The 14275-nt window shown below is 45.0% G+C and overlaps 1 protein-coding gene across 3 annotated transcripts in view; it reads right to left on the bottom strand.

The window, feature by feature from the left end:
- COLGALT2 (collagen beta(1-O)galactosyltransferase 2) overlaps positions 1-7143 on the bottom strand; it is a 76751-nt gene extending 69608 nt beyond the window's left edge. Inside the window, exon 1 of one of the 3 annotated variants that reach the window (XR_004973359.1) lies at positions 6550-7143. Coding sequence is in view for 2 of the 3 variants with exons in the window: in XM_036344117.1 (XP_036200010.1) it covers positions 6550-6812 (263 nt within the window). In the remaining variant the exon portion in view is untranslated. The remainder of the gene's footprint in view (positions 1-6549) is intronic. The other 2 variants (XM_036344117.1, XM_036344116.1) reach the window with 2 other exon arrangements.
- Between the last annotated feature and the right edge of the window lie 7132 nt (positions 7144-14275).

The following is a 14275-nucleotide window of genomic DNA, read 5'->3' as shown; positions in this document are numbered from 1 at the left end:
ACCCATGTAGTGAAAGCTCGTCATAATATGGCACCTGGAGAATGGGACTCACAACCTTACTACAGGCTGATCATTTTCTCTGAGACTTTAACTTTACTGTACATTGTTATTTGAAGAAATGCGTAGAAACCAGCCTTATAATAGTCCTACTTTAGTCCCCATATGAGCCTTATAATGTCCTACTATACTGTGCCATTGACTGGAAGACAGTGCTGCACAGTGATATGACCCTGGGGTATGTTTAAGGGTTGGAAAAAGGACTGAGGCACACAACCAGCAGCCCTTCTGGTTACAAAGCCTTCACTGTTCATTCCTACCACCGCCAGATACAGTGGAGGGAGAGGGTCACCGGGAGCATGCTTATGTGCCTGGAGTCACAAAGAAATTCGGTGATGGAGTCACCTGGAGAAAGAGCTGAAGACAAGCCTGTAAAACTGAACCCAGCTTAGGATACCTGGCATGCTCCTTTACCCTGTGAGCGACATTTGTTATAAAAGAACAGAGCCACACAGGGCTTAAAATCTAAAGATCTGGTGTCTCACCTGGATGCTCATTCACTGGGTAGATAACATACGAGGGTCGAATCCTTGAATTGTGCTTTACTTTCCCCACCCATGGAAGGTAATTAGCCACACAGAACCAGGACAATGTAGGCATCCTTCCTAACCCTGCAGGCAATCTGTCATAACTAGAACAAGAGGATTGGTGACCTGTGGTAGTCACTTCAGGTTTTACCCAAAGGAAATATGTAATTCGGAGAGTCAACCGTGTGTTGAAATTGGGGGTGGGGGTGGGGGTGGGGTGGGGAAGGACTGATAATCTTCTCCAATCATTTGGAAAAAAGTTGAGTTTAGGGGGTCAACCAAATCTAAGGCCACTAATTAAAAAGGCTGAAAACCTGGTATTTGCAGTTTTGCCAATATGAACCTATAATGCTAGAGCCACTCGTGTATGAATAGTGCCGCTGGATTCATTTGCCGCTAACAATACTTGGTACATTTCTTTCTGTTTCTATGTAGCTGTGATCATAGCAAGTGACCTGAGTATTTATGGGCAACCCACATAGTTTGCCTCATTCTGTTTCTATGAAATCTACCATAGAAAGAGTTCAGTAATTAGAAATGTCTAAGCTAAGTGACAAAATTATCAAGACAGCGGAATGGAACCACTGAGTCCTTATGTCATTTAAGTAGAAGGGGCCGTTCTTGTTTGAAAGAAACACTGGCACTCCTATCTTCCCAAATTGGGTGAACTGACAGAAGCAAAAACTAGAACTAATTGGTCCTTTTTAAATCTTAAACAGACCATCTGTACTCAGTCTGTGCCATTAGCTCCCTGGGTCAGATCCTGGCTCCAACATTCACTAGCCTGGTGACATCAGGAAAGTCATTTAAATGCTCTGTGCCTCAGTTTCCTCCCGTGTAAAATGAGGAGAGTGTGGCACCTCTCACCCAGGGTTGTTGTCAGAAGTAAATCCGTTATCAAACAAAAATGTTTATAATAGCACATCTTTTTTTTAATATTAGTTTGCATCATGCTGATCATTTATTATTCAAAGGAAGAAAATAGAGTTCCTTTTGATCATATATATATATATTAATTTTCATTTGGAAGATAAAGATAAAGGAGATGGGACAAAAAGGAAGAGATGAATTGAAAATGGCAACTACTACTTATTAGCATTTATGTAAAAGACAATGTCCACATATTATCTCATTTGCTGTTAAACGAAATCTTCGTGGTAGGTGTTATTAATAGTCACTTCCAAATGGGGAAGCTATGCTCATAGGTTTGCTGATGGGCCCCTAGTCTGTCTGACTCTAAGCTCACACACTCCAACTTCAGTACTAAACCACCAGCTATGAATACTAAAGGTGAGGAAAAAAGACTAATGGAGAGAAGGGGACTAAAGTATCATCCACTTTTTCAGCCTTGAGCTGAAACTTCTCTCCATAAAGGTAATGAAAACATTTAATGTCAAGATGAAATGTGACATCATTCTCACTGCTGGTGCTGAAAGCGATCGTTAGTAGTAGTTTGGGAACATTTTACACACATACATATATTAGTGAATCTAGTTAAATATCCACCAAAATGCTCCTGGTTGGGCATTAAACTGTGGAGGTCAATCCAAGCTAACCCCCAAACACTGCACAGAGTAAGTAGTGTATACAAATATTGGGACCAGTACCCAGACCAAGTATAGCTCACCACTGTTTATGTGCACGTCAATAGAAACTCATCTCTTTATTTAGAAAGCCATACAATGGCCCCCAATGGAGGATATTACTTTTCAACACTCTACCAAGTGAAATGCCCAAATGGTTCTGTAATTACATGGCGGTTACTGCCTTGTGATTGTACAGACTCTGCCAACCCCAACCGTCTTCCCAAGGCCAACAGCAGGCTCTCCAAAAGACAAACTTAATGTATCTTTGGGTCAAATGTTTTTCCTTGTGTCCCAATCCACTTTTCATTATCGTGGTACTTGGCGCTGCTCCCCTTAATCATAGGTTTGGAAGGGGGATGAGTTCAGCCTTCCCTCCATGGCTAAGGCCACTGTCCATGGCTCCACTGAATTAAAGAGAAGCCACCGAAGCCCACTGCCACATGTCACAATGCCTCCAGCTCCCTTCATCTCAGCACAGCAGTGATTCCCACGAACTCAGTGCAGGATGGAATCAGAACACAAGGATTACTTTCCTTAGTTCCATACAACAAAGCTGTGGTAATTTAAAGGAAAACCGTTATCTTTTTGGGGTTTTCAGATGAGATGGGTACATGGGACACATTTTCCTTTTGCTGATAAAAAGTATCACTAAAATATAAACTTGCCTTCCTTCAACCTAATCTGAATAAACCTGATGCTGAGATATCTATACTCATTCTCTGACAGCAAAAGTTTTCAGGTCAATGAGTTGACCCTCACTCCACCTGGATGCAGTGCAGCCCTGATCGAGAACTTTAGGTGGGGGGAAAAATCCTATCACTGGGAAGTCTGAATGTGATCAGTGAGCCAGGCCTCTCAATTACCCATACAGGAAAGATGTCTTATCAGGTGCTCTCCGGCCATGGTTAGAGGTAAGCAGATGAATGAGAAGACCAAGTCTGCACAGTTGTTGAAGTAGGCACCCAGGCTCTATACTCAACAGGGTTCTATTTTGTAAGGTTCTGGGTAGCTCACAGCCATTTTTGACACTGATTGCTTTTGAGAGCAGCGTGCGCTGGCTTTGCAGAGTGAACACTAACCAGCTTGGCATCTGAGAATGTTGAGTAGAGTTAGGACAGAGAGACTAGAGGTAAGCAATTGGCTGAAGCCCCTCAAAGATGTAGCATCCTAAACTTAGGTACCACCTCCTTCTAGAGGGTTGGTTATCCCATAATCTTCCCAGCCAAATACTATTTAAGGGCCATTCACAAAGGTAGCAGTTCCGGTGGTACAATGCGATGAGTTGGGAGGTTTACAGTCAATAGACCTGCCACCCATATTATTTCCCCTGACAGTAAACTCTGGTTAATGTCCCAGCGCCTTTTGTTTTTTGTCTCGCTGTTCCCTCTTTCTGGAACCCTCCTTCCCTTCCACCCCAGGTTTAATTGAGTTCAAACAAAGTGTCAACTCCTCAAGAAGACTTCCGTGTCCAGCCATCTGTCCTAATCTGATTTAGAAGTCACTACATCCTGTAAATGCCATTCAGACGACCTTACACTGCCCAGCAAAAAAAAAAAGGAAGAAGAAAGAAAGAAAAGCCCTAGCTGGTTTGGCTCAGTGGATAGTGTCAGCCTGCAGACTGAAGAGTCCCAGGTTCGATTCTGGTCAAGGGCACATGCCAGGGTTACAGGCTTAATCCCCAGTAGGGGGCATGCAAGAGGCAGCCAATCAATGATTCTCTCTCATCATTGATGTTTCTATCTCTCTTTCCCTCTCCCTTCCTCTCTGAAATCAATAAAAAAATATATTTAAAAAAGAAAGGGGGGGGGGGGGAAGCAATATTTGTCTTTAAGGAGCCACATCAAATTCAACTTTTCTCAGCCCAAATGGCCCAAATCTGGCATAGTGGACAAGAGGACTTCCCCGAGGAAGACAAAGTCTTGTCACAAAACACACACACACACACACAAAATATCATTAGGAGCATGTGCTTGTACAACCTCGTGGTGCCTCAGTTTTCTCATCTGCAAAAGGGTATATACTACAGTATACACCTGATAGGTTTTTAATGACCATTACTAGTAAACTAGAAAGTGAATGTAAGGTGCTTAGCAGAACTGTGTGCTCTTAGCATTAAGTGTTTGTGAAATTAACAAATAAATGTAATCCTAAGTCAGTTACTTTTAACAGATGAGTTCTATAACATGCAGATAATTTCATTTCTTTACAGAATGACAGTCAGGATCAAATAAGATAACATAGCTGATGAAAGCACTTTGAGAGCTGTAAAGCTCTCCTTAGAACTGCCAATTCTGGTGACTGTTATCTAATAAATGATATAAGGTTTCTAAGCTAGAACTCAAAGGAGAGTTTTTAGTGGCTAATCCGCGGATTGCCCAAGGCCTTACCCAAGCCTCAGGTTTCTTCCTTAACTTTCCAACACTGGCCGTAAAGGACAAAGTGGTTACATGGACCATGAATGAGGGTAAAAAATATAGATCCCAAAGATCTATGCAAAGCTGGGAAACTACCCACCTAAACAGAACACCAAAGTCAGTAGAACCTGGAGTATGCGGGACCTAGGAAGTACAATCGTTGTTGGTTAGTAATTCTGATCACATCATAAAATCTATGTAATTCAAGAGCTGGAAAGAACTTCTGGAATTCTAATTTCAAATGTAGTCCCAATCCATCATTTTACTGAGGAAACTAAAGTCTATGGCTCCCACGAAACTGCCCCAAAGTCACATATCAAGTTGGTGACAAACAACTTACATTTCCTAATTTGCAGCCTATAGATTTGTATAACTATTGCTTCTAGTGTCTTATTCCCACTACTCCCTTACCAGGGCAGTGTTTAGGGACACACTTGGGTTCAAATTCCAGCTCTGCCATTTATTAATTCTGTAACTTTGGGTCTCTGAACTGATTCAAGTCTCACTTTCTTCGTTTGTAACACAGGATCACGGTATCTCTTCTAAATAGTGACTATTGGAAGGCTCTTTAAAACTAAGCAATGCATAAAGACCCTATTGTAAAGCATCTCTTTTGAAAAGGGAATCTGGGAATGGACGTTTGTGAAATTTTCTTTTGGGATTGAAGTGGTTAAAAAAAAATCCTTCCTTCTGGTTTAAAACCTGGCTGCACCAGCGTTCCCACTGGCCACACAGCATGTTCTTCTCCGTGGCAGTGGTCACGTCTAGCGGGCGTATAGTAAAGCAGTGTACAGCACAGTGCCGCTCTATACTTCGTGTTTGCTTTCTCACCTCTGCACCTCTCCCACCAGGTACCCTCAGGCTGCCAATTCCTGCCACTGCGTTATCCATCCTTCTTTCTTTCTGCCAGACCGCTGCTCCGAGGATAAGTTCTGTCTGCGGACAGCTCCCTTTATCAGCACCAGACAGAAACTGCTCCCGAGTGAACTGGGCTTTGTCTTCCTCGGGGAAGTCCTCTTGTCCCTTTTGTCGGTGTACCCTGCTGCCTATCTGCCCTGGTCGGCGTGCATCCCCTCGCCCACAGGCTCCTTAGCGGCTCACCTGGCCGCCAACGTCCCGGCCTCTGATACCTGCGTTTTTCAAAGATGTGGGACTGGACCCATTCCTAAAGGTGGAGCGGACAGGCACCTCCACGGATGCCCCAGCCCTCCCCGCAGCAAACCCAGGAACCAGGCCCGCAGCTCTACGCTAAGGGTTACAAAACTTGGCTGTCTGCCTCCTCCAGGGCGCCCCACGCGGTTGGCTTCTGCGGCGGGGAATGAGTCCCCAGGGGATGCACAGGCAGGGACAGTCTGGAGCCTCAAAGGAGACAGGACCCAGGATGCTGGCGTGGGTGCGGAAGCACAGCGGTCCCACCAGGCTCACACTCTGGGTCCAGATCTCCTCTTTGCCCCCTCCCAACCCCCGAGAACCAGGAGCCTCTGAAGAGGGCGCAGCGGCCGGCACTGGGGAGCCAGGGCAGCGCACCCTCCACCACCCCAGCCATTCCGGAGCCCCCCTGCCAGCCTCAGTTACCTTCCCAGCCGCGTCTGGAGTTGGAGGGGAGGACACCCTTATCCCCTCACTCCAGGGCGCGGGGTATGAGGTGGGGAAAGAGGAAACCTCGAGAGCGGAAAGGGGGAGAAACTAGCACTACTGTGGGGTGTCCCCAGAATCTTGACCGAGGGGAGGACGAGGCTGCCCGGACCCACACCCCCACACACACCCCCACCACCGGAGCTCCGGGCGGCTGGTTATCCCAGGAGCGCCCCTGGCGCACAGTGACCCGCGCGTCCTCTCCCAGCCCGGCCGCGCGGTCCGCCCGGGACCTCGCCCGCAGCGAGGGGGTGTGCGCACCCCGTTTCCCGCGGTTCCCCGCCGGCCCCCGCCCAGGTCCCCGCAGGCGGCCAGGGCCCCGCGGCTCACCAGATGGCCATCCTGCTCTTGGGGTAGTCCAGCCGCTCCAGGCAGCCCAGGAAGGGAGGCAGCGCGTGCGCCGCGTTGCGGGCCAGGAGGGCCACCAGCACCGTGGGTCTCTGCAGCGGCGACTCGGGGAAAAGCCTCGCCTCCTCTTCGTCGTCCTCCGAGTCGGGCTCGGCGGCGAAGCGCGCCCGGCAGCCGCCGCGGAGCAGCGCCCAGGAGAGGAGCAGCAGCGAGCAGGCGAGGCTGGCGGCGGGGCGCGCAGCCATGTTCCAGGCTGGGGCGGGCGGCGGGGGACCTGCGGCGAGCGCCGAGCCCGGGGATGCGGCGAGCGGGGCGGGGGGTGCGCGCGCGCTGGCACCGACCTCCGCGGCCCCGGACCCTCCCGCCGCCGCCGTGGCACGGCCCAGGCCCTGGCGCGGGGGCGCACCGGGTACCTGCCGCCGCCAGCGCCGCCCAGGGCTCGGGCTCGCAGGCGGTCGGGTCTGGGCGCTGTTTGTCCTCCGTCCCGCGGAAAGTTCCTCCAGGCCAGGCTCAGCCCGTACAGCTGAGGTCTGTGGCTTCCCCCAGAGCCGTGAGGTGTGGCCTTGTCTGCCAATGGGCGTGTGAGAGTGTGTGTGAGTGTGTGTGCGTGTGCGTGTGCGTGTGTGTGTGTGTGTGTGTGTGTGTGTGTACATAACGGTACAACTACAAGAAAATTTATTCTGCTTTCGCAAACCGCAGTCTAAAGTCCTTCAGAGTGATGCAATGTGTCCAGTTTTTCATAATGCACCTATTGACTAAGTGGGTAGAGTTCTAAAATGGAAAGTCACCCAACGCTTCGTGACTATGATAAAGAATCCTTTAACTTCCACAAAGGCAGGATGCTTATATGCTCAGTTCACGTCTATGCTCAATTTCTCTTGAAGTCCATTCTTCACTGAGTACACCTCAGGTCTGAGTAGACCAAGTTTGAAGACTTGCAGAATTTTACAGACAGATGGATCCCCCCCCCCCCCCCCACCTCTAGAGTAATAGGAAAGGCCGTGGGACCTGTTCTGAAGCCTGACTCTACCTGCCAACCCCGGGGACCCCAGAGCCCAGGAGAGGGGATTCCATTAGATGGCTTTCTTCTTCCCCAATAATCTAAATTAACCCAAAGAAGGAAAATCCATACACTTTGGAGGACAGGAGATATGAGGAAGAAGGAAGAACACAATTAGCAGGTAAAATGGAATTGCTAGGAAGCACTGCTGCAGTGTTAAGGAACAACATAGAGACGCCAATAATGAAATCCGAAGTTCCTCCTTTGTGGGGCTGTGTAGACTTTGATCAATGGTGTGCAGGGTGGGTTGGTACCACCACACATTCGTGAACCCCTATCCCACTGTCTTTCCACTAGTTTTATCCATCCTTCTCTGCAGGTATGAGAAGACTTCACCACTCAACTGTGCCCCCCTCACTCCCTCGGAAGAATTTACCTTCTTCATTGAACTTCCTCAACACCCCTGTCTCTAACTAACATCTCTCCACCAACACACTCCTGCCTTGCAGGCACCTATCATGACAGAGCCTTTGATCCCATCTCCTCCCTTCTAGTCCATGAGTTTTTAAAAAGATTCTTTTTTATTAGTTGACAGTATTACATGTCCCCCATTTTTTCCCCTTTGAACCCCTCCATCCAATCCCCACTCCATCGCAGGCCTTCACCACACTATTGTCTGTGTTCATGGGCTATGCATCTATGCCAGCCGTGGGCAAACTATGGCCCGTGGGCCGGATCCGGCCCGTTTGAAATGAATAAAACTATTGAAAAAAAAGACCATACCCTTTTATGTAATGATGTTTACTTTGAATTTATATTAGTTCACACAAACACTCCATCCATGCTTTTGTTCCGGCCCTCTGGTCCAGTTTAAGAACCCATTGTAGCCCTCGAGTCAAAAAGTTTGCCCACCCCTGATCTATGCAAATAGGTTCTTTGGTTAATCTCTTTTGGTCCCTACCACCCTTCTCTCCTCTGAGCTCTGTCAGTCTGTTCTATGCACCCATGTCTCTGGGCCTATTTTGTTCATCAGTTTATTTTGTTCATTAGATTCTGCATATAAGTGAGATCACATGATATTTGTCTTTCTCTGGCTGGTTTATTTCACTTAGCACAATACCTTCCAGGTCCCTCCATGCTGTCACAAAGGGTAAGAGATCCTTCTTTTTTACAGCTGCATAGTATTCAACTGTGTAAATGTACCACAGCTTTTTTTGTCCACTCATCTACTGATGAACACTTGGGCTGTTTCCAGATCTTAGCTATTGAAAATATGTTCCTATGAACATAGGGGTGCATATATTCTTTCTGATTGGTGTTTTGGGGTTCTTAGGATATATTGCCCAGAAGTGGGATCACTGGGGCTTTAAAATATATTTTTATTGACTTCAGAGAAGAAGGAAGAAGGAGAGAGAGAGAGAAACATCAGTGATGAGAGAGAATCATTGATTGGCTGCCTCCTGCATGCTCCCTACTGGGGATCAAGCCTTCAACCCGGGAATGTGCCCTGACCAGGAATCGAACCATGACCTCCTGGTTCATAGGTAGATGCACAACCATTGAGCCACACCAGATGGGCCTGTTTTTAAATTTTGAGAAAACTCCATACTGTTTTTTCCATTTAGTTTCACTCTCTACTGGATCTTCAACTGGCTCTCTCTGTCCTTTCCCTCAAGATATAAACTCAAGTCAGTCCTTTCCTAGCTTTCCTTTTTTTTCCCTTCAAATTTGTGCCTCCTTATAACCCTAACCAACCTCTCCATTCTCTTGTGTCTTCTGTTCTTGTTGTAAAACATACTACTAAGTTAAAAGGCATTTATTTAATGAGCATTTCCTAACTGTCTTCACACCCTTCCTTATCCTCCTTTTCCACCATAACACATACCACTTTATTATATTTATTTGTTCATATGATACATTTTAATTCTCCATGCATTTCCCTCCCCCGTGTCTTGGCACAGGGCCGACACTGAGTTTATGTTGGAACGAAGGAGTGAATACAATTTGATGCATCTAGTCTTCTAAATGAGATATGGGGATATATTTTAAGTTTGTACACATTTGTTTGAAATGGAAAGACATTTCTTTTTCATACACTAAATATTCACATTACAATTCAAAGTTTATTTTTTCCTCTTGAGACTCTCACTGAATTAATGTGTCTCTGCCTAGACAATAGAGATTATTTTTGGTGGGTGTAAAGTGGTCTGGCTCAGACATCAGGATGGGAAATCAGTAGAGCGCCAGATTACATAGAATTTGATCACACCAGTACACTCAGGGGGATGTTACTGTTACAGCTTACCTAGCTTTTTCCCTAACCACTTTGCCTCTCTAATATAGTGAACTACTGAAGCAGTTCTAAAAGGAGAAACCCTGCAGTCTGTCAAAAGCTGAAACTCCAAACTGTTCTCTGTGGATTTCACCCAACTTGCCACAATAGTCATTTTGATTCTGGTGCTTTAAATACTAGGTTGTGTTTGTGTCCCTAAATACTTCCTTTCTTAGCTATTCCCAATCATCAAGTCTTATTTATAAATGTCCATTACTTAATATGAAAGTTAAGAGACACTCCGTTTCATTCTTCAACTCTTTTTAGTAGACATGAAAAGTCAGAAGCGTTTAATATGCAAGCTTAAATATAGCATGCTTTTTTTGGTAAGCAATAGAATATCATCTATATGCCAAAAAGTACCATTTGCCTGTTGTTGTTGTTTTTTTTATTGCTTAAAGTAATACAAAGAGTATTACATATGTCTCCCTTTTTTTTTCTTCCCCCGCCCTTGACAATCCTCTGGCCTCCCCTACCCCCCAGTGTCTTATGTCCATTGGTTATGCTTATATGCATGCATACAAGTCCTTCGGTTGATCTCTTACCCACCCCCCTCCTGCCCTCCCACCCTCCCTGGCCTTCCTGCTGTAGTTTGACAATCTGTTCAAGGCAGCCCTGCTTCTGTATCTATTTTTGTTCATAAGTTTATAATGGTCTTTATTATCCAGAAATGAGTGAGATCATGTGATATTTTTCCTTCATTGACTGGCTTATTTCACTTAGCATAATGCTCTCCATTTCCATCCATGCCGTTGCAAATGGTAAGAGTTCCTTCTTTTTTACAGCAGCATAGTATTCCATCGTGTAGATGTACCACAGTTTTCTAATCCATTCATCTACAGATGGGCACTTAAGCTGTTTCCAGATCTTAGCTATGGTGAATTGTGCTGCTATGAACATAGGGGTGCATATATCCTTTCTGACTGGTGTTTCTGGTTTCTTGGGATATATTTCTAGAAGTGGGATCACAGGGTCAAATGGGAGTTCCATTTTTAGTTTTTTGAGGAAATTCCATACTGTCTTCCATAGTGGCTGCACCAGTCTGCATTCCCACCAGCAGTGCACAAGTGTTCCTTTTTCTCCACATCCTCTCCAGCACTTGTCATTTGTTGAATTGTTGATGATAGCCAGTCTGACAGGTGTGAGATGGTACCTCATTGTTATTTTGATTTGCATCTCTCAAATATACGATGGGAAACCATAAAAATACTAGAAGAATCCAAAGGCAACAAAATCTCAGACATATGCCGAAGCAATTTCTTCACCGATACAGGTCCTAGGGCATTGGAAACTAAAGAGAAAATAAACAAATGGGACTACATCAAAATAAAGAGTTTCTGCACAGCAAAAGAAACCATCAACAAAACAACAAGAAAGCCCACTACATGGGAGAACATATTTGCCAATGCTATCACTGATAAGGGTTTAACCTCCAACATTTATAGGGAACTCATACAACTCAACAAAAGGAAGATAAACAATCCAATCAAAAAATGAGCAAAGGACCTAAATAGACACCTTTTAAAAGAGGACATTCAGAAAGCCAAGAGACATATGAAAACATGCTCAATGCCTGTTGTTTTTTCAGTTTACGGTTCTTTCTGCGTCCTTCTGGGATTCCCCAACACCTCCCCTCCCCCCCTTTTGTTTTTTTGCTTAAGCTTGAGCTGAAAAATCTTCCCCTGAAGATGGTTGAGCTGTGTTCACATAGTACTTAATTTGATTGGATCTTTTTACTAATTTATAAAATTTCCCCTCAATTCACATTAGGAACAAAGTGCCCTTAATACTTCTATAAATACCATCATATGAACTGATTGGGATCTTCAGAGGTCAGAGAGAAACATGTATTCACTTCTAATTACTTGAATTAACGTCAATGTCAGTGCTTCAAAGAGCCTACTAATTTCAGTGCCATTTGCTTCTTTAGGGCTTAGCAGCTGCTTTGTGGAGACAAAGGTTAATGATGATTCAAATGCAATACTTTCTAGGGAAACTTACAAATCTTCATGTGTGGCTTTATGCCAGAGTCCATTCATTGTCTTCACTACCCGAGTTTAGACAGAGACCTCCAAAAGCTAGTAACCTTTGAAGTCCTAGCAAAGGTCAGAACTGTGCACCACCCAGTTAATCTAGGAACCACCCAGTTAATTTAGGTAATAATATTTGAAGCATCCCCACCTTAGTTCACTTAATTCCTTAGATACTTATGTAGATCCTTGTTGATTATTGTTAATCAGATACTCACGGAAATCTATTGATGAGCTAATCAGATACTTTGTCAGATTCCTGGAAATTGTCTGCTGATCTGTGTGTCATTGAAACCTCCTTACCCTAAGGGGTACTCCAGATCAATAAAAGATTCGAGTAGCCTGAGCATGGGTGGAAGCCCTTCAGGACTTGCCCGCCTGGTCCCCCAATATTGCAAAATTATCTCGTGTCATTTCGCTCTCATTTGTTGTGTGGCTCCTCTTTCAGATACCGAACCCTACTCCACGCAGAACGTGGAGGGAGTGTTACTCGACAGCTTTACATCACATTCAGGAATAGACGCACTTCTTCTCCCTGCATGTAATATACTGGCATTTCTTTAGATGCATTTAAAATTACATCTGACTTTCAACAGTTTAACTTCAGGGTGGACTTGGTTGTGTTCATTTTACTTGGTGTTCATTTAGCACTCTGTACCTGGAAATTTCTTTCATCAAATTTGGGGAAATTTTTTTTCTTCAGTTTTTTCTTGCCCCATTCCCTTTCTTTTCTCCATCTGGTATTCTACTGATAATGTATGTTGGGTTGTTAGGTATCATGTACTAGGCTCTGAGGCTCTGTTAATCTTTTAAGACATTTTTCTGTGTTGTTCACTTTGGATAATTTCTATTGTTCTACTTCAAGTTCACTTGTATCCCTTCTGTAATTTGGCTGTTAAATCCATCCAGTGAAATTTTTTATTTCTGAAATTTTAATTTTCAGTTCTAGAACTTCTATATTTTTCCTTTTCCTCTGCTGAGTTCTTCTATTTGTCTCCTGAGGTTTTCATTCAATGAAAACACATTTTATTTTAGTTCATTTAGGATAGTTCTAATAGTTAATTTCAAATCTTTACCTGTCATTTTCAACATCTGATTCAGCTCAGGGTGGGACTCTAGAAAATGCGGTCCATTTTCTTTATTTTCATATGTCAGTAGTTTTGAATCATATCTTGGACTTTATCAATGATAAATTGTGGAGGTTTTGGATTCTATTGTTTTTCTATGATAAATGTTATTTCCTATGTGTTGGTAGGTAACTTTCTTGGCTAGATTCGAACTGCAAACTCTATTTCTTGGGAGACAGCTCTGGTGGCAGTTCAGATCATCTGTTTTTAACTGAACTACTGTGATTCTGTTTCGAGTGGTTCAGGATCTGTCAGAAAACTGAGCAGGAAGAGTTTGGGGATACCCTCTCTGGCTTCTTCTAGGATTTCGTTATTTCTTAGGCATTCAAATCTCCTGCCTTCATTTGCCTGGCTCCCCAGATAAGAAAACTGGAGAGGTTTTCCACGTGAACCCTGGGCTGAGCCTGCCTCCTGGACTGCACTCAGCTTTAACCTAAATGCCAAGGAAAAGGGAACTTTATTATGTAGCTCCTCACCAGCCCACCTCCAAGCAAGTTGCCCTTCCGAACAAAGTCAGCCCGTTTCTGTTTGCATTCCAGTATATTCAGTTGTATGATGTCCAAGTTTTACAGATGTTTTCTACTGGGGGATAGTCCAGTAGGATCTTGGTCATATTTGGACTCAGAAGTTCTATCGCTGCCTGGGACTTTCAATCTTGGGAGAGTCCTTTCTTGCCTAGGTCAGTGCAATATCTTCCTAACCATTTCCTGAGTCTACCCTTGCCCCCAAAGGTCTATTCTCAACACATCAGCCAGAGGGATACCATGAACCGTTAAGAGCAACTTCCAGTGTCTCCCCATTTCCCGCAGAGTAAACCCATGAATGCTTTCAATGCCCCACCCTGCCTGTCTGAAACTCCTCATCCTTGGCTTCCCGGTCACGTGTCTGTGCTGGTTTGCATCCGACTTTCCTGACTGATCACTCATTCCACAAACCCTGTTTACCCTTGCTCCTCTGATCCCAAAGTCGAGTCCACCCTCAAAATACGGTCCTTGGTACTCTGGTTTTTCTTCTTTCCACTTTCGTCTCTAGAGATTTCACCCACTTCCACACTTTAAGCTAACACGACGCTGAACGAGGCTTTCCCTGTTGCCAGGAGCTGGAGACCTGGACCCCATGCCGAAGGCAAGGAGGCCTTCTCTGTGCTCCCTACTTTCTCAACAGAGCTGCAAACAGCACTGACGCAAGGCAACTTCTTCACCCTGGTGTCTGCCCAGAT

Source organism: Myotis myotis, unplaced genomic scaffold (genome assembly GCF_014108235.1).
Source record: "Myotis myotis isolate mMyoMyo1 unplaced genomic scaffold, mMyoMyo1.p scaffold_m19_p_18, whole genome shotgun sequence".
NCBI classification, from domain to species: Eukaryota; Metazoa; Chordata; class Mammalia; order Chiroptera; family Vespertilionidae; genus Myotis; species Myotis myotis.
Note: the sequence above shows the minus strand (reverse complement) of the source record. Positions and strands in the feature narration are given on the sequence as shown.